Source organism: Labrus bergylta, chromosome 14, assembly GCF_963930695.1.
Source record: "Labrus bergylta chromosome 14, fLabBer1.1, whole genome shotgun sequence".
NCBI classification, from domain to species: domain Eukaryota; kingdom Metazoa; phylum Chordata; class Actinopteri; order Labriformes; family Labridae; genus Labrus; species Labrus bergylta.
This window is the reverse complement of record NC_089208.1, coordinates 6,415,556-6,436,270: the sequence shown is the minus strand read 5'-3', so window position 1 is coordinate 6,436,270 and position 20,715 is coordinate 6,415,556. Positions and strand designations below refer to the sequence as shown.

The following is a 20,715-nucleotide window of genomic DNA, read 5'->3' as shown; positions in this document are numbered from 1 at the left end:
GCAAAACAGGTTTCTGTAACTTTTGCCTCTTGTTTTTTTTTTTTGTTTTTTTAAGATCAAAGAAACATAAAACTTTGCTTTTAACAACATAGCAACCACAGCCCGTGGCTTTCCTTTGCTTTTCTTCATTAAAGTAACATATTAAAACAGGCACAAATAAGCAGCCTAAGCTATGAGGTTCTGTTTATAATAAGAGAAATGTATCTCCATAGAAAAAAAAAAAGATTTTGACAAGAAATTAAAACACATAGGCTATTTTATTCTATTATTCTTTGTGTTCTGGTAGTCTAATGTTGGAAATGTTAAAGCAAAACGAGTTTTCTTCATACTACAATGCTGTACAGATGTAGCATATCTGTATAGGCCTTCTTCGTGCTTATTTACTTTTTACAAATAAGTGCAATTATTTAGGCTACTATTAAGACTTCTCTATGGTAGCATCATGGACCACTGCGAATTTTATTCCTTAAATATGGAGGGTGTATTTGCATTTTTTTTAACAGCTGGACTCCTGCTGGTGTGGATACATTATACTTCATTAAGATCAGAGGAGTCAATATGCAAGTATTGCATAATCAATGCAACTGTGCACATTAACACCTATATGATACGAAAAGATTAGTGTTTGTTTGGATTCATAACAAAGCTTCAACATGTTTATGCAGAGGGAAATATGATCTTGCTGAGACATGACTGTAGATTCAAAACATTTTATTAAACAAATATAAATCAAAGTTACAACCATCAGCTGATTCATCAGCTTTACATTTTCTAAAAAAAAGAAAGGTCAAACAATGTAGAACAATGTGCCTTTTGCCCAATATAAATATTGATTAATTGGTGTCCAACTTCATCAAACCAGTAAAAGTCAACCTGAGAGCCAGTGGATGTAAAGGATATTCGAAACCATCAAGTGATTTGAGTGTCTAGAGGTAGACGATATTCGGACAAATATATCAGAACAGTCAGTGTTTTCAATGATTAAGCTACACACGATAAACATGATGATGCACCTTTCAAAAATTGTGAAACAAAATGTCACAATCACAAGTTTCTAATTCATAACAGGACACATGACAGCTGACATGTGTCTGCTTTAAGAGGAAGTGTACCTTTCTCACCATTAATCAACTCAGTCAACGTCATTCAAATGATTACAAACCTCTTGGACAACATTACTGAAATTGTAAAGCTACCTCTTAAAGTGAGTGTGCACCTTCAATGGTGTTGCCATTAAACACAGTAATAGAGGAAAATGTCAGGAAGCTCATAGAAAACTTAAGAGATTTTTCAATGTTTCAGGCGTAAAAGCATTTTATTTACAAGAAAGAGAAAGTGACAGATTTGTTAGCAAGAGTACTGTACATAAAAAAAACGCTTTGTTTGTTAGAAAAAGTTAAACATTCTCAGAGCAACTCGGCCGTGTTATTCTGGGCACATCAGTGTTTCAGAGAAGATAAACACGTATAAAACAATTAAGGTGATGTGTCAATAAATATGATACAACTCTATTGACATTGTTTTTCATGGTACTGTGTTCCTAGAGGAAATTCTGTCTATTCAAAGGGATGTGCTTGACTTTCATGAGAAACTAAAATTTCTCTTTCTGTTCTTCTTACCGTTATAGGTACATGGTTCTTTACTTGTTTTTTGACATGTTAGCGTTAAGATGAATCATTGTAACACTTACAAAAATAGCTGTGTTTTTTTTTTTTTTCAGAAGAAACAGAATAGACACACACACCAACAACTTAGAAGTCAAATGTCCATGGCTAAGAATGTGTGAATAGCCAAAGGCCCTCCAACAGTATTTTGCACATATAAAAGACGTCACATTACCCTGTTTGCAGTAAGTTATTTCATATAACCTTGAAGCTCAAGTCAATGTTTCCGAGACACTAAAGCACAAAGTTCAGGTCAGCTTAAACAATCACACTGGTCTATAAAAACAGAAACTCCAAATTAATCATCAACCAAAAGCACACGAAACACTTGAGGGAAATCCCACGCTGACAGACATTTAAAACAGAGTTGTTCTCCTGTTGGGGCTGTTCGTTGTTGACTATACCACGAAGGATGACTTCTGTTTGAATTCCCCCTGGAAATAAACACATCAAAAATCACAACTGGAACATTTTTCCTACAACTCTCACACTGTCTGGGCCTGTGTTCACTAGCACTGCATTTAAGGAAATATCACCAATTTAACATGAACTGCCAGACTTCTCTTCTTGATTTTCATTGTTCAATGAGGGAGAAGTGCTGTTCCAAAAGTTGACCTTTTTTTATTTTAATCGGAGTGCTCTGAGCGAAGCAACAACAATAACTCGGGACACTCAGCGAGAAAAGCAGAACTGCATTGGTTATATTGAAAATAGCCAGTGCAAAAAAAATGGCCTAAGTGGACACAGGCCCTTGACCCAAGCTGGGGGAGTGTCAGGAGGCAGAACATGAGTTAAAAAGGATACCACAAGAGTCACAGCAGATTATGAAGCAGTCTCATATGTGCACATGGATCAAACCAGCTGCACAGTGGTCTCATGATATTAACGGTATCACACCCTTCCACTTGATCGTGGTGAATTCTCCTGATTATCTGCTGTGCTCAAACATCGGTTCTTCTTCAACAAATTTTTACTAGTAGGCTGTCAGGAAAACCTCTGGGTAAAATATGGCCGTTTGCGTTCACACATACAGGTCACACGTTTTGTGCATGTGTGAAAAGGCGTATACATAACAAGAGTGTGATCCAAACTCAACAATGCTTCAAACTGAAAAAGAGACAGCCCCATACTTACATCATCATCATCATCACCACCACCACCGTACATTGATGTGGGCTGGTACACCACGCTGGGCTTTGGTTTGCTGCAGGAAGAATAAATGGAGAAAAAAAAAACATGCTGAGATAGTCACAGAGAGATCAGAAGAGTTTATGCATGTAATCTGAGGACAGAGAAAAATCTGTAATGGATTTTTATCAGATAATCCATAGACTGGTTTGTTGCTTCAGAGTATAAAAAAAGAGAAAATCCTCTTACCTTTCGCTCTTCTCTGTGAAGGGAAGAGAAGAAAGAACATCAGTGGGATAGAGCATATACAGATGTGCAAATGATACGCAACAGACTGTATTTTTGGTAGAAACTTAGGAACTGTTTAGTAATATTGAATTATTTTTATAAGGGAAAACCACTTATTGATTTACTTATTCGGGTTATACTTCTGCCAGAATGTTGAGTTAAATGCTGGGGGATTATTTAAGAATAAAAGTTAAAGCTTATGTAGTCCTAAGTGACGTTGATCTGATACTGGCATCAATAAAATCCCTCATTTCAGCCTCCGCCTAAAACAGTTAATTTCAGCTGCTGTCTCTTTAAGGCCCCGCCTTCCCCACATTCCCACACTTGATTGGCCAGCTCTGTTTGCAGTCGCAGGGAAATTTGAGTGAGCTTCCGAGTCGCCGTGGCCTTGAAAATAGCAATCAGGGTGGGTGTGTTCTACAACTTTGCTCCACGCTTTGCTCCAAAACGTCAGCAGAACCTGACGTCAGCTTCTAGGCCAAGTCTCGCAAAGTTCTCGTATTGTCTGGTTCAGAGCAGCAGGAAACCACGTCAGACGATGAGGCCAACAACTGTGTACCTTGCGTTTAAAAAAAAAACTTTGCCGTGGTTTAAAATGGACATCCAACATTGCATCATCATGGATCATCATAATATATCTCCTTTAAACTATCCATCAGAGATTATTCAATTGTTACGTTATCCAATGTATGATTTGTTTTTGTTGATTTTAAGATTATGGAAAATATCGTTGGGATACTCAAATTGACTTGAACATATTTTGTACTCCTGATCCTGTTTTTTTTTTTTCTAGGAATTATCAGTCAGTTATCACAGCTTTTACAATGTTAAGCATCTTCACATATTTCGGTTTAGCTTCTTTGATTTCACGGCTTTGATCTTTTTATGTACATCAGCCATTGATGTTAATAAAAGGCTTGGGACTGGACTCAGCTTTAAATCACTGCAGCTTGTAGACACTGAGATTTTAACACACCTATAACCAGGACATAGATTATCCATGATTTTTGTCTTGGAAATGTGTTTTAAACGAGGCAACAATCTCTCGGTAATGTCTGGATCCTAGCTATGTGCTACTTAAGATGAAAGCTATTTCTTTCAGTTCATTTGAATTCCTTTAATGTAAAAAAATAAAAAAAATACTCAGAGATTAAACGATCCTGATAACTTCAACACTTGATTTAAAAATATAGACAATCACTGTATGACTTGTATGTGTATTACTCACTTGGCAGGTATCCTTTCTTGTTTGCGTACCAAATACCAAAAACCAGCAGAGCCACTAGCAGCAGAGCCACGATCACACCAGCTACAATTCCTCCAGTGTTGAGGTCACCTTCAGAAAAACATCACGTTATAGTTCATTAGATGAAGAACAGTCTAATATTATTGTGTGGTTAATTTGATAATCTACATCAATTAAAAATGATGACGATGATGATCCTTTGATGCGGCCAAACCAGTTTACAGTGCTTTAAAAAGTCTGTGTGCAGCATATACAGGTTTAACAATAACCCTTTTCTTTCATAAGTAACTAACTGATGATGAATTTGTGTCATTCAATTTCAAAGGGGTTTTATTGGCGTGGGAGACATGTTTAAGTTGCCAAATCAAACTTGTATTTATATGCATGTATAGTTTCTATAAACTAAATGTAGTTTTGCAAATGGTCATTGCAGGAATACACATATGAATGACAGATTGTTTAAAAAAAAAAAAAAGCAGACCCTAAAGCCAGTTTTTAATCCAAAAAAAAAAAAGAGTACTTACGGATTTCCATATTTCCTCCTCTGCAGCGCTGAGGAGGACCTGCTTCGTTGGAAGCCTCACAGTAGTACTGACCTAAGTCCGTCTTGACGGTTTTGGGAAACTCCTGAGGAGACAGACAGGTTTCATTTTTCATTTAAAGAGCACATAAAGTGTCATAGTGAAGATGATGCAAAGTAAAAGCTTGGAGCTGACCAGGTTGCCGTTGTTAACATTGAGCTTGTAGGTGGAGTTTTTGAAGCTTGCGATCTTGCCGGGTTCAGCGGGCAGAGGCACATCGTTTTTGAACCACCTGTATTTGGGTGGAGGTGAGCCATCCGTGTCATGGCAGGTCAAGAGGGCTGACTTGCCAGTCGTCACTGAGGAGGGGATCCTACACAAGGGTGCAGAGGGAGGCACTGAAAGGACAAAAAAAGAAAAGTTTTTAAGAGGGTCACGTCCTTCATTACTGTACTTAAATTGGTTTATTTGGCAGGGACAGATTTACTGTAATAGTTCTACTATTTACCAGAGTACTGGTTATTTTATTGCAGTGGTCATAGTCTGGCTGGATTATAAATGAGAAGATGGGTATGTGAAATTTAATTAGAAAGGAATCCTTACCAAGCACAGTCAGCTTCACTCTGGCTTCCCCAAACTGTCCGTTTCCAGACACCTCACAATCATACATCCCGTTGTCATCGCGGGTCACAGTTGCAAATCTCAGATTGCTGTTGTACATTGTGACTCTGCTGGCATATGATGCTGAGGAAGAATTGCAGCATTACACAACAGTCACAAAAGCATTCAGACAACACATTTCTCCATAGGCTGAAGGTGATGAAGACTTTCACTCTGCATCAGAAACAAACAGTGACAAGGAATCCTCTTAAAGGGACTAAGAGGACATTTTAAATTGTCCCTGCCTTCAAGTCTGAAAGAGACACACAACACACTGAAAGAGACACACAACACACTGAAGAGACACACACACTGAAGAGACACACACACAACACACTGAAGAGACACACAACACACTGAAGAGACACAACACACTGAAGAGACACACAACACACAACACACTGAAAGAGACACACAACACACTGAAGAGACACACACACACTGAAGAGACACACACACACACTGAAGAGACACACACACACTGAAGAGACACACACACACACAACACACTGAAGAGACACACACAACACACTGAAGAGACACACACACACACTGAAGAGACACACACAACACACTGAAGAGACACACACACACAACACACTGAAGAGACACACAACACACTGAAGAGACACACACACAACACACTGAAGAGACACACACACAACACACTGAAGAGACACACACACAACACACTGAAGAGACACACACACAACACACTGAAGAGACACACACACAACACACTGAAGAGACACACACACACACTGAAGAGACACAACACACTGAAGAGACACACACACACACTGAAGAGACACACACACACACACTGAAGAGACACACACACACAACACACTGAAGAGACACACACACAACACACTGAAGAGACACACACACAACACACTGAAGAGACACACACACAACACACAACACACTGAAGAGACACACACAACACACTGAAGAGACACACACAACACACTGAAGAGACACACACACAACACACTGAAGAGACACACAACACACTGAAGAGACACACAACACACTGAAGAGACACACACACAACACACTGGAGACACACACACAACACACTGAAGAGACACACACACAACACACTGAAGAGACACACACACAACACACTGAAGAGACACACACACAACACACTGAAGAGACACACACAACACCGAAGAGACACACACAACACACCGAAGAGACACACAACACACTGAAGAGACACACACAACACACCGAAGAGACACACACACAACACACTGAAGAGACACACACACAACACACCGAAGAGACACACAACACACTGAAGAGACACACACAACACACTGAAGAGACACACACAACACACTGAAGAGACACACAACACACTGAAGAGACACACACAACACACTGAAGAGACACACACAACACACTGAAGAGACACACAACACACTGAAGAGACACAACACACTGAAGAGACACACACACACACTGAAGAGACACACACACACTGAAGCGACACACACAACACACTGAAGAGACACACACACACAACACACTGAAGAGACACAACACACCGAAGAGACACACACACACACACACAACACACTGAAGAGACACACACACAACACACTGAAGAGACACAACACACTGAAGAGACACACACAACACACTGAAGAGACACAACACACTGAAGAGACACACACAACACACTGAAGAGACACACACACACACTGAAGAGACACACACACAACACACTGAAGAGACACACACACTGAAGAGACACACACACACACTGAAGAGACACACACACAACACACTGAAGAGACACAACACACCGAAGAGACACACACACACACACAACACACTGAAGAGACACACACACAACACACTGAAGAGACACACAACACACTGAAGAGACACAACACACTGAAGAGACACACACAACACACTGAAGAGACACACACACACACTGAAGAGACACACACACAACACACTGAAGAGACACACACACTGAAGAGACACACACACACACTGAAGAGACACACACACAACACACTGAAGAGACACAACACACTGAAGAGACACACACACACACACACTGAAGAGACACACACACACAACACACTGAAGAGACACACACACACTGAAGAGACACACACAACACACTGAAGAGACACACACAACACACTGAAGAGACACACAACACACTGAAGAGACACACAACACACTGAAGAGACACACACAACACACTGAAGAGACACACACACTGAAGAGACACACACACACACTGAAGAGACACACACACAACACACTGAAGAGACACAACACACTGAAGAGACACAACACACTGAAGAGACACACACACACACACTGAAGAGACACACACACACAACACACTGAAGAGACACACACACACTGAAGAGACACACACACACACACACTGAAGAGACACACAACACACTGAAGAGACACAACACACAACACACTGAAGAGACACACACAACACACTGAAGAGACACACACAACACACTGAAGAGACACACACAACACACTGAAGAGACACACACACAACACACTGAAGAGACACACACAACACACTGAAGAGACACACAACACACTGAAGAGACACAACACACTGAAGAGACACACACAACACACTCAAGAGACACACAACACACTGAAGAGACACAACACACCGAAGAGACACACACACACAACACACTGAAGAGACACACACACAACACACTGAAGAGACACAACACACTGAAGAGACACACACACAACACACTGAAGAGACACACACACAACACACTGAAGAGACACACACAACACACTGAAGAGACACACACACACACTGAAGAGACACACACACTGAAGAGACACACAACACACTGAAGAGACACACACACTGAAGAGACACACAACACACTGAAGAGACACACACAACACACTGAAGAGACACACACACTGAAGAGACACACAACACACTGAAGAGACACACACACTGAAGAGACACACAACACACTGAAGAGACACACACACTGAAGAGACACACAACACACTGAAGAGACACACACAACACACTGAAGAGACACACACACTGAAGAGACACACAACACACTGAAGAGACACACACACTGAAGAGACACACAACACACTGAAGAGACACACACACAACACACTGAAGAGACACAACACACACAACACACTGAAGAGACACACACACTGAAGAGACACACAACACACTGAAGAGACACACACACAACACACTGAAGAGACACAACACACACAACACACTGAAGAGACACACACACACTGAAGAGACACACACACACACACACTGAAGAGACACACAACACACTGAAGAGACACACACACAACACACTGAAGAGACACAACACACTGAAGAGACACACACACACACACTGAAGAGACACACACACACACAGAAGAGACACACACACACACACTGAAGAGACACACAACACACTGAAGAGACACACAACACACTGAAGAGACACACACAACACACTGAAGAGACACACACACAACACACTGAAGAGACACACAACACACTGAAGAGACACACACACACTGAAGAGACACACACACACTGAAGAGACACACACACACTGAAGAGACACACACAACACACTGAAGAGACACACACACACTGAAGAGACACACACACACTGAAGAGACACACAACACACTGAAGAGACACACACACACACTGAAGAGACACACACACACTGAAGAGACACACACACACTGAAGAGACACACACACACTGAAGAGACACACACACACTGAAGAGACACACACAACACACTGAAGAGACACACACACACTGAAGAGACACACACAACACACTGAAGAGACACACAACACACTGAAGAGACACACACAACACACTGGAGACACACACACAACACACTGAAGAGACACACACAACACACTGAAGAGACACACACAACACACTGAAGAGACACACACAACACACTGAAGAGACACACACAACACACTGAAGAGACACACACAACACACTGAAGAGACACACAACACACTGAAAGAGACACAACACACTGAAAGAGAGACACACAACACACAACACACTGAAGAGACACACAACACACTGAAGAGACACACACAACACACTGAAGAGACACACACACACACTGAAGAGACACACACACACACTGAAGAGACACACACACACACACTGAAGAGACACACACACACACTGAAGAGACACACACACAACACACTGAAGAGACACACACACACACTGAAGAGACACACACACACACTGAAGAGACACACACACACAACACACTGAAGAGACAGGGACACAAAGATTAGAAATCTACGTACTTGTTGGTTTCCCATCAAAAATCACGTACACCTGTGACTGCTTCAGGTTTTTAAACTTCCACTCCACTCTGGGATTTGAACCAAAGTCACCAGAAAAGGTGCATGAAAGGTCGATCCCTGAAATGTCAAAAAACGTAAATCAATACAAAAAGAAACATAACTATTGGGATATTTACTTCACTTTTAATTTGCAGTACAATGTTTTAGACTGAAATAACCCGTAACTAAACTCTGCTCCAAGAGTTAAAATCACAGACATTCACTCCTAATGATAAGAAATAAAGAGATTCACAGATAACCTTGACAACATGAAGTGTCAAGAAAGTTTCCCTCAGTCAGGATCCAGTTTTCCTGTAAATTTGCCTACTCTAGGTCATACACATTTAGTAATGCCTGTTCCGTCTTAGAGCATTACTCACCATCACTGACTTGATAACAGATTATGAGCAGGATTACGACGCAGCACAAATCTTTAGAGCTGCGTGCGTGAACACAAACGGCAAAATTTCAGCCAAACTTTATCCAGACTTTTTCCTGCCAGCTCCCTAATGTGAAGTTGAAGTGAGCTGATGTGTAAACACAGCAGACACATTTCAGGAACATTTACTGCGAGTGAGTGGGAAGGGGTGATGATGACCTTTATTCTCTGCTTGCCATCTTATTATTTTCCACTTACATCGATACAGTGAAGATGTCCATTTACATTTAAGAAATAACAAAGAATAGTATTCTATAACTCATTAACTTTTAGAGGAGGTGTTCGCACATCCAACTATCAAAAGAAGTAGGACATCAAACTATCACATTAGGGAGAAAAAATCCAGCACACTTCTCTCACTCGTGAATTCAAATTGAATCCAGAATCATTTTGAATTGAAAATCGATTCTGAATCAAATCGTGGCCCCAAGAATCGAAATCGACTCGAGAGACACCCAATGTAATTCAAATCAGAAGAAAACAGCCGTGCATGAAAGGTAACACACTGACCTTATTAAACATTAGAACATATTGATATGGTTCATCCTTACACTAATTGAAACGTAAAGCAACTACAGACCACTTTACCAAAGCTAGTTCCAGCTTTGTCGTACTTGATATCTTCTATTTAAAAAAATGTCGTATCTTTTTTTCAACTGTTCAGCAAACACTCAACTGATGAAATATTGATGTATTCATTTAACATTATTTATTATAGTTGGGACTCACCTAAATTCTCTTTCACCCGCACATCGGCTTTGTTGGTACTGACTGTGAAGCCCCTCACACCTGGACACACAGAATATAATACAACAATCAATTAGACAATTTAACAGCATGCTGTGGCTATAAACACAGCCGATACTTTCTACTGATGAACAGACGATACAGAAAACTTAAGATAAATAGTAGAGGAGGGAAAAAAATGGAAATAATATAAACATTTTGTACAGGAGGGATGGGAAAGCATGAATTATTGAACAGATTCAAAAGATCGGTTCTTTACTGATTCAGTCTTTGTTCTAGATTATTAGGATATAATACTACCTCTAAAGATTTAAACATCAGACACTAAAAGGAACTGAGAATTTAAGACTCAGCACTTTTCACTTCTGCTTTTGCATTCAGTCTGGACTAAAGTGAAATCCGTGGTTACACCAGTCCAAAGAACACAGCGCAGTTACATGTTATGATTACTGGTATGTCATGTTTTATTAAATATAATGAAGTCAAAGAGAAATAAGTCGTGAAAACCACCATCTGAAATCAAGATTTGATGTAGAGAAGTTATGTTATCTCACTCACCATGTGTAAATTACACCTGTCAGATGAAGTCCTGTGTATAATGAACACACTTTTATACCATGCAGTCAGAATACGCTTAAGCTAGCTATAAACTAGGGCTGGTTCAAAAAATTGATTCATAATGAAGTGCAATTATTATTTTCACAATTCAATAGACTGAGATTTTTTTTCGTTGTAATGACACCCCTCTCCACTGGGGGCACTGTGAATTCAGATCAGGCACAAATGTGCACTTTACATCATACTGTACTTAAATGTTTTATTCTTTGTGTATTAAAGAATAATGCAACGATAAAATTGATTTTGGAGTCAATGTGTTCTAAACATATACAAACCATGCACACATAATTATTTAACAAATATCAGAAGGCACTGTGATGAGTTATCTGAGTATTCCTGTCATCTGTATGTATTATTCAATCAATATTGAAGCATATTGATCAATATCCAATCGAATCGTTACCCAATGAATTGAAATAGAATTGAATTGTGAGGTTGTAGACAATACCCAGCTCCACTAGAAGCTCCACTCAGATCTGCACTTTTGTTTTGGTGGGAAAAAAAAACTTCTTGAAATTATTTTGAATTATTATTCATGTAAAAATCATCAGATAAAAGAAAACACAACTTGTCAAACTCTCTGAGCATGTGCACAAGCCTTCAGGCTGCGGACAAACAATAAATCGTGTCTCATTCCTGACTGCTGAGTCAGAAAACTTCAGGTGAAACTGCCATGTTGAGGCAGAAACCCGGAACAGACACACACACACACACACACGACTAATCCATTATGGAGTCACTGACCTGACTGACACGTCACAGTTACATCCTTTGAATGCAACGTTACCAGACTGCTATTATTTTAATTGTTGGGTGTATAAGGACTTAACCATTAGCTTGTCTGGTAGTCCTCCTATGACATTCAGAGAAACGTCCTCTGCAGAGATAAGCAGCAAAGCAACTCTAAAGCAAGCTCATTAAATGAAATATATGTGCCATTTTAGTAGCCTACTTTATATTTGTATTCAAGTTTACAAACAGCAACACTTGAATGACATTCTTCTACACGCTGCAGTTGTTTCTCAGAGGAGATAAAGCAGCACAGTCACAGTTTTGGTTTGGCGAGATAAGCCGCTGGTGTAAAATGAAACCAGAGCTCTGCATGACTTCTTTGTTTGCATACTCTGCGAGTTTCTGGGTTGACGTAATGACACACGTCTCCCGAGGTAAAGAAGGGTGAATGTCTAGGGCTCAGGGTGCTCGGGGAAACTCGGCTTGCTGCATGTCTGTGTTTTAGTGCAACAAGTCTAAAGAGGTCTGCCTGTGAGCAGCTATTTACAACGTCTCCTCCACACAGCAGACTGGGCTGCAGGTGTGCGGATGAGACTTAAGGCAGAGAGACCAGTCTGAGGTGCAGCAGAAGGAATTTTCACTTTATCAAAACAAAACCAGTTGAAGTACTCTGCTATGTAGCCTTCAAGACAAAGCCCCAAACTGGGCTTTTTGCCACCAAGAAGAGATAAGTGAGGGATTACACTGCAGGTTTCACAATGTTTATGGGGTTCATTGGTACCAGTTATACAGGGTCATATTTGATGCTGCAAGTTTACAGTCAAAAATCTCAATGACACAAAGATTGGCTGATGAGTTTGTGAACTCTTGGAATTCATTAAATATGGATGTTATTGTAATACAGACAAAAAATAAAATAAAAGCTGCACTAAACTGCCGTCAGAATTATCCATAACATGAAACTTTTTTACACCAGGTGTTTGAATAGGGTCAACTATCTTGATTATTTTAATGATTGATAGTATGGAAAAGTATGAGGGCTCTAAAAAATGTATCCATCATATGAAAGGTGCATCAATCAATTTAATCTTTCATATTTAATTTACAACCATTTACGACTCTGTTTTTGCACATCCTGGAAGTATATATTCACATTCTTAGTTTGGATATTTTTAGTACTTATTTACTTTGTATTTAATATTATATTATGTTTAGATTTGCTAACATTGTGTGTTTTACTCATTGTGTGTTGGATAACCTGCTGCAGTAACACCACAATTTCCCAGTTTGGGATCAGTAAAGTAATTCTATTCTATCAAAAAAATGTGTACAATTTACGAAACTTTGCGTAAGTTGTGTACACTTAAAGATTTTTATATCTGTAATCAAGAAATGACCCATTTTTGGGGTACATAGGAATTCTATTTTTCTGTTACTGTGACACCCAAAGGCCGACTGCGTTGATCAGTTCATGGAAAGCCAAAAGAAAGTGGGATTGCTTCAATCATACTGAATGTTACTTTCTGAATTAACGCTCAGAAATTGCACAAAAAAAACATTTATAATTATGTTAACATTTCTCTATAATACTATTATATTTTAAAGGTTATTACAGGTGCAGGCATTTTAATTAATTTAACACAATAGAAGGAGGTAACATGTTTTTTCTCCACATGTTCCACATTTTAATGGTTCCTTGTTTCACAGCAGCTTCTTACACCTGCTGTGCGACTGTAGTTTAATTAATTAAAAAAAATAATAACAAACTTAAGGTTAATTAAAAAGTTTCAAATCTTCTGCAACTGGCTGACTTCGAAACAGAACCATGTTAATGTTTCCTTGTGACAAACTTGCTGAACTCACACAGAAAGCCTACAGAACAGGCCCATTGTAATGTCAAGGCCCGAGGTTTATATTTGAGGATAAATACAGCAACGACATAAATGCTAGTTTTGAATTTGGTGGACAAGAAGCTTATTGCATTGTTGTTTTGGTTGAATCTCACAAAAAGGTGAAACTATCGCGCTCTTTAAATCAAATAAACGGTAATGCTTCAGTTACTCACCTGTCGCTGCGAGGAGGAACAAAGCCACCGAAACCAGCCCGCTGACAAACATGTCGACCCGCTCGGTTCTTCTCTTCTCACTGCTTCACCTCAAATGAACCAAAAACCACACAAAATGTGTCTGGCGTCGAGTAAACAGACAGTCGATTATATTTCCAACTCTTTTTAAAAAAAAACTGTGTCGTTGTTTCTCTCTGTAACGATTGAGTGCCCTCACCTGAAAGTGTCCGCCCAGGTGATAACAAGCTCGGTAACTTCCGGTATTAAGATCCTCTCAGGTGCCTGAGTGACGACAGAGTGGAAAAACAGGTTCGACGGTGAGAAAGAAAGCGCATTTACATCACGAGTTACATTCAAAGAAAACAGGAGGAGGTGGGTACAAGAGTGTTGGTAGTTTATTAACCAGCCAATAAGCTAAACAGACACAGAACAGCTGGGGTTACTGACCTCTCTCTCATTGGAGGGTATAACCACAGTCTGCCTTTGGGAATTTAGTTCTGTCTTTCAGTTTCATCTTCATTCATGGTAAGGTATTCGCCATGATGGGGGCTTTTTGGGGCCCCATGAGAAAAGCAACAACCTTGTTCATGGATATGAGCATTTACAAATCCTAAATTATTCAAACATTATTTTCTAATCTACAAAACACAAACATAAAAATGTCTATTTAATTATTATTTGTCAGGCTATTACTGATAAGACATTGAGCTTGTTCAAAATATTAGTCTTTAAGATCCTCCCTTTATTGGGATGTCTGAAAAGGAAGGACGTTACATCCAAAATGACTGACCAGGAGTTAGAAGGAACAGTGAACGCACCAGCTCTGTCACATCTTCCTCTGAGGAGAAATATAAAGTGGATCTTCCAACAAAAGTTAAGATTGGTATTGATTTAACCTCGTCTCTTGAATTTTTTTTTTTGTCTCTGGAATTTTAACTCATTATTACTCTGTAAATAATAATAATAACATCTCTGCACATGTAGTCCCTTTAACTGAGCATGTTGCTCTCAGTTTATGTTTAAACATGGAGGGAGCATATCAGATAAAATATGCATGTTGAAATGTGACTGCTGAATTAGTTAAGCTAATGTTTTGTCTTTGAAAAATGCCCCAGAGTACGCTGCATACAGACAGTATTAATGAATGAATGAAAACATAAACTATGCCACTACAAAGATCAAACATGTCACATTTTCATCTGTATGACACTTCTATACTACTGTGTGATAAATGACTTTAAAGAATACGGTACTTGTTGCCTAAAATGAAATCAGCAGTGCACATTTAATTTGTTACCTATAAATGAGCCAACCTAAAGCATGTTTGAACATTGGGGGAATTAAATATTAGCACTCAGCTTCCACAATGTCGTTGTTTTTTGGCTTTTTGTGCCTTTATTCAGTGGCGGATCTAGACCACTTTTACTGAGGGGGCCAAACTGGGGCCAGTTGTTTAGTCAGCGGCGAACATTAAACCAAAGTGAAAAATAGACAAAGATGATTGCTTTAAAAAATATATATATATTATGCCAAAAATAGCGCACATCATTAAATACCATGATTTATATTTGTTTCAGTAACAGTATTTAATACTAGATTGTCAGTCCGGTTGTTGAGTCAAATACTGTTTATGTTCACTCCTTTTGGAGGGGTGGCCACAGGGGGGACCAAGCTCGGTGTTACAGGCGCACTGGCCCCTGTTGGCCCCTGCCTAGAACCGCCCATGCCTTTATTGGAGATAGGACAGTGGATAGAGTTGGAAATCAGTGAGAGAGAGAGTTGGGAATGACATGCGGGAAAGGAGAAAAGACAAATTAAATTGAAGCATCCCTCCACTTTTTTTATCAACCTCTTACTTCTTCTGCAAACAACAGCAGCATTGTTTTTCCACTCAAACACCCAAATTCTACATTAAAAATGTGTGCACATGAACACAACTTTATCTCTGCAGGTAAATACCATTATGCTGAGGAGTGGTGGTGGCATTACAGGTTTCATTTATGATGGCGGTTAGTAAGAACTTTCATGAATTCATTCATCTTGGTAATTTTGTGGATATATCATTTAATTGTGTTCAACCATCTTAGGTGAATTCTTCTTTAAGGATTGTGTAGCAGTAATACATATCTGTAAGAGACCTCACAGCAGCAGAGTTATATTTGGATTGGAGCCAAGTGTATGTTGTGAGCTGAAAAGGAAATGTGATTCAATAAGACTGTAAGATAAGATGTATGTCTGACATTCACATGTCAAGCTAATGTCTTCTTTCTAGCCTATTAGAGATGCACCCAAATGGAAAAGAATTTGTAGGCTGTACCTTCTAACAGAATATAAACAACGCTGTGAAGATGAATACTTGGTCAGCAATTTGTCAGCCATGTGTGTTCTGTTGCTGTGTTGTCTGACCATGGCCACAGTCTGTTTCATGATTTCATCATTAAACTTCTACAGCAGAGACAACCCCAACCTAACGATGACCATCATGTTGAATTGTTTTCAGGATATTAAAAGAAACAAGAGAACAGATGATTAACCTGTCTGTGCAGTAAAATTGTCTCAAAGTTTCTGATGATTGTGGTCCTTGCAGTCATTTCCTTTATGTCTTCATGAAGTTTTAAAGGACAATCTACTTTGATGCAATGCTGCCCTCTGCTGGACATTCAAAGCACTTTCCATATCATGCATTTATAGTCACAAGAGTTAAAAGCATGCATACATACATAAACATATTTAACTAAATGTTCTGTTTCAATTGATATGCACTGTTCTCCATCGAGTGGCTGCATGGTGGGTCAGTGGTTAGTGCTGTTTCCTCACAGTGAGGCGGTTCCTGGTTCGAATCCCTGTTGGGCCGGCTGTTTCTGTGTGGAGTTTGCATGTTCTCCCCGTTGCATACATGGGGTTAGTCTTAGGTGTGAATGTGAGTGTGTCTGTCTGCCTTGTGATTGGCTGGCAACCAGTCCAGGGTGTATCCCCACTTCTCGTCCAAAGACAGCTGGGATCGGCTCCAGCCCCCCCCCGCAAACCCAAACAGTAAAAAGCAGTGTTGATAATGGATGACCGTTCTTCATTGACATGATTAAGTTTCAGTTCAGTTTATTGTCATTATACAGTACATAGTACAGCAGTGCTTTTCAGTGCAATTAAATGATTGTGCTTTAGCTACACACCACCTACTCAACTATATACACAAGTAAAAATCCTTTACATTATTACCAGAGAAATCAGTGCATCATAAAAAGCATATTCAGTGTTAATCTATAAACAGAGCCATCAGTGTGAATCTGACTTAGTTTACAGCGTTCAGAGACAAACTGTGTATTCATGACAACAAGCCTCAGCTGAACATGGATCATGTGTCTCAGGCACAAGTGAAAGGCAAAATAAAAACTTTGGGTTCTCTTTGTTACAGTAGTTGAGGAACTTAATACATTGTCTTGTCACAATAGAGTAAAATAGAATACAGACTTTATTGCTCATGCATCAAATAGTCAAGAACCTGTTTAAAAGTGTTCAGTTCTCTGCCTTACATTAGAGGACTCTTTGCCAGAGCTATCTCTCATCCCCTTCCAGGTTGGTATCGACAGATACAACACAATCTTCCACTGGCGGACCTGTGAGACACAAGGTCTCCTCTAGCTGCCCTCCTCATTTGGCAGCCAAGAAGAGACACAGGGGACACATTTAAGTCAGGCAAAATAGATTGCCTGCTCTAAAGAGTGATGAAACTCAGCATTAAAGTGGCTTTGCGGTGTACAACATTACATCACTTTTTGAGCAGGATACTTTCAAATCTCCAGACGGTTTTCATCCCTCTATAAAAATCAGATTTATTCACCACCTTCATTCATATTTCCTCGACCTATACTTCGTTATTAAGACGTGAGGTTAAAGCTCAATATCATGACTACAATCACACAAAATACTGAGTGTAAATATTGACTATAACAGAATATAGATCTTTAGTTATACCTGTAAAGTCACATTCATGCGTTTTACTCGTCACTGTCGGGCACATCTGCCAGAAACCAACGTGGATCCAACAGATTTTCTACCGTACAATCAGACAGCTGTTTTATATGTGAGAGTATTGTAGAGTATAAAGTATATGCATAGGTACATGTGCTTAGTATTGAGTGCAGACATATGCAGAGTAAGCAGGCCTGTGACATACCAGATTAATACTGTATACGGACATTCAGTTCATCTCGTTGCACTTTGTGCATACACACAACTTCAGGAGCATCCCAACAGCAGTCGCCAGGTAATTATGGGTGCAATGTTAACGTATGCAGCAATTTGGCGCCTCATTCACAGCCAGTGAATTTCCAGCAGCACTGGAAGTGTCATCAAGGTCAGCAGTAGGCCACTGCAGCTCTGTAACAGGACACTCCACGCTGAGCAGGGGAGGAGGAGCTCTGCAATAAGAACAATAATGCAGGTTCAGAAGGAGCGGAGGGGGGGGGGGGGGGGGTTCTGGTTGGCAGTCAATCAAATATATATATTGTGTGTACAATAAAACAAAACTGACACGAGCTTACTTTTCTCAACCACTGAGGTTTTGGTTGCTGTGACGGAGTTAGCGTATTTGATGTTGCACGTGAAGTTGGACTTGCCAGGGGGCAGGGTTTTGAACAGCAGGCGACAGTTGTTGCCTGGAAAGATGCGGACTTTGGCGCGTTTCCTGAAGGGGGCATGCTGCTCCTCCTCTGGGTCCGTGGTGTCAAAGAGCCTCTCACCGTTGGTATACTTGCAGAACGGTTCTGGTGACTCAGCGGGAAGCGCATATTTGCAGTCCATCCTGAGGTTGTGCTCATCTAACGAGCAGTAGGCTAACTGGATTATTTTCTGGGCTGAGGCCAAGCCTATCAAAGCATGACATAAAGACATCACCACATATTCAACAAAAAAACATTAAAAACACCTACTTATGAATGAAATGTGCGGTGAACAATAATGAGAAGCTCACTCAAAGGAGAAATTAATTCATAGTTTGAGGGAAAAAAAACATGCAAATATGAGGAAAAATCCTGTAAAAAATCAACATGATTTAAGTAAACAATGAGATCTTACCGAAAAGTAATACTATGGTAAAAAAGAACATTATCCAGTCTTTCCTGCAAAAAAAAGGAAAAAATATGAATTCAGAGCAAACACCGTCAACTATACCAGAACCTAACAATGAGCCCATTCAATTTTTTCATTCATGTCTTGACAATACTGAAGTTTTTCATCAAATAAAGCTGACTGTGCTGAAAAGAGCCGGCTCAGATTTCAGAGACATGAATACCACATTTCTTGCAGCTCAATGAAAGCCCTCGGGGGGGTTACTGTAGAAAAGTCACTGGACCATAATACTAAACAACAGTACAGCCTCTAGTGTTCACGCTGCAAAGACATGAACTGAAAACTTCTCTGGTGAAATGCCAACATTGACACATTTCTGTCCTCAGCCTCCCTGGAGACCACGAGCTGGTTGTTTGCGTATACTTGTATTGAATATGTAAAGGAAAGAAAAAAAAAACATAAAACGGTTCAGCTCTGTTTGGTTTGCTTGATGCAAACCTACTCTCGCCTTCATTCAAATAATTTGCTCTAGTGCTGACTCCAGTGTTAAGGCAATTAATTCACCCAGGCTAAGAGAAAACCATTGTGCACAATAGAACAGTTCAGTATTTTACCATCCAGCAAACAGAGGTATATAAATCAATCTCACCTTGTCTGATGCAGTTTGAGCTTCCCTCACAGCTCTGCAGTGTGATGCCAGGGGTAGATACAGTAGAGGTCGGCTTATAGAAGAAACGGAGGAGGGAGGGAGGGTGGGAGGGGGACAGAGAAGGAGGGGAGGGGGGAGTAAATGCTGCTCCGCTGGACTTTGGGGACATCTCTCAGTATTGTAGTAGGCTTCTTCTTCTTTTTTTTTTTTTTTTTGTATTGATCTTTACCTGCTGTTTCACCACAGAACAGAGGATCACATGTCAGTACAGGAACATAGAAGTGAATTCAAACCGCTGAATGAGAAAGAAACAGGAACTATTGTGACGAGGGTTTGATTAGCTGAGACGCCTCGGCAGCTGCTCTACAGTGTGCCAGTCCATTATGTGTCAGCAGTTTTTTCAGCCACTATTATCAACATAAATTTAAATACATACATATAAGATACGGATAAACAGATGTTCATTGAAGATCTATACTACATTAACATCTGC

General features: G+C 39.9%; 2 protein-coding genes across 3 annotated transcripts; both read right to left on the bottom strand.

Moving 5' to 3' along the window:
• Positions 1-694: 694 nt before the first annotated feature.
• Positions 695-14,863, bottom strand: f11r.1 (F11 receptor, tandem duplicate 1). 2 transcript variants are annotated; one of them, XM_020646205.3, is made up of 11 exons: positions 14,724-14,863; positions 14,507-14,627; positions 11,074-11,133; positions 9,867-9,983; positions 5,451-5,591; positions 5,043-5,245; positions 4,851-4,953; positions 4,309-4,416; positions 3,042-3,054; positions 2,799-2,868; positions 695-2,098 (listed from the first exon to the last, which is right to left on the bottom strand). In XM_020646205.3, the coding sequence occupies exons 2-11, from the start codon at positions 14,556-14,558 to the stop codon at positions 2,063-2,065; spliced, it is 903 nt and encodes a 300-aa protein (XP_020501861.2). In that variant the 5' UTR covers positions 14,559-14,627; positions 14,724-14,863; the 3' UTR covers positions 695-2,062. The 2 variants fall into 2 exon arrangements, with proteins under 2 accessions (XP_020501861.2, XP_065819165.1); XM_065963093.1 differs by having other exon boundaries at positions 14,507-14,595; positions 14,725-14,743.
• A 2,726-nt stretch (positions 14,864-17,589) lies between these two features.
• Positions 17,590-20,325, bottom strand: thy1 (Thy-1 cell surface antigen). Its single transcript, XM_065962996.1, has 4 exons — positions 20,223-20,325; positions 19,580-19,623; positions 19,048-19,371; positions 17,590-18,924 (listed from the first exon to the last, which is right to left on the bottom strand). Exons 2-4 carry the CDS (start codon positions 19,608-19,610, stop codon positions 18,818-18,820), a joined length of 462 nt encoding a protein of 153 aa, XP_065819068.1. The 5' UTR covers positions 19,611-19,623; positions 20,223-20,325; the 3' UTR covers positions 17,590-18,817.
• Positions 20,326-20,715: the final 390 nt, after the last annotated feature.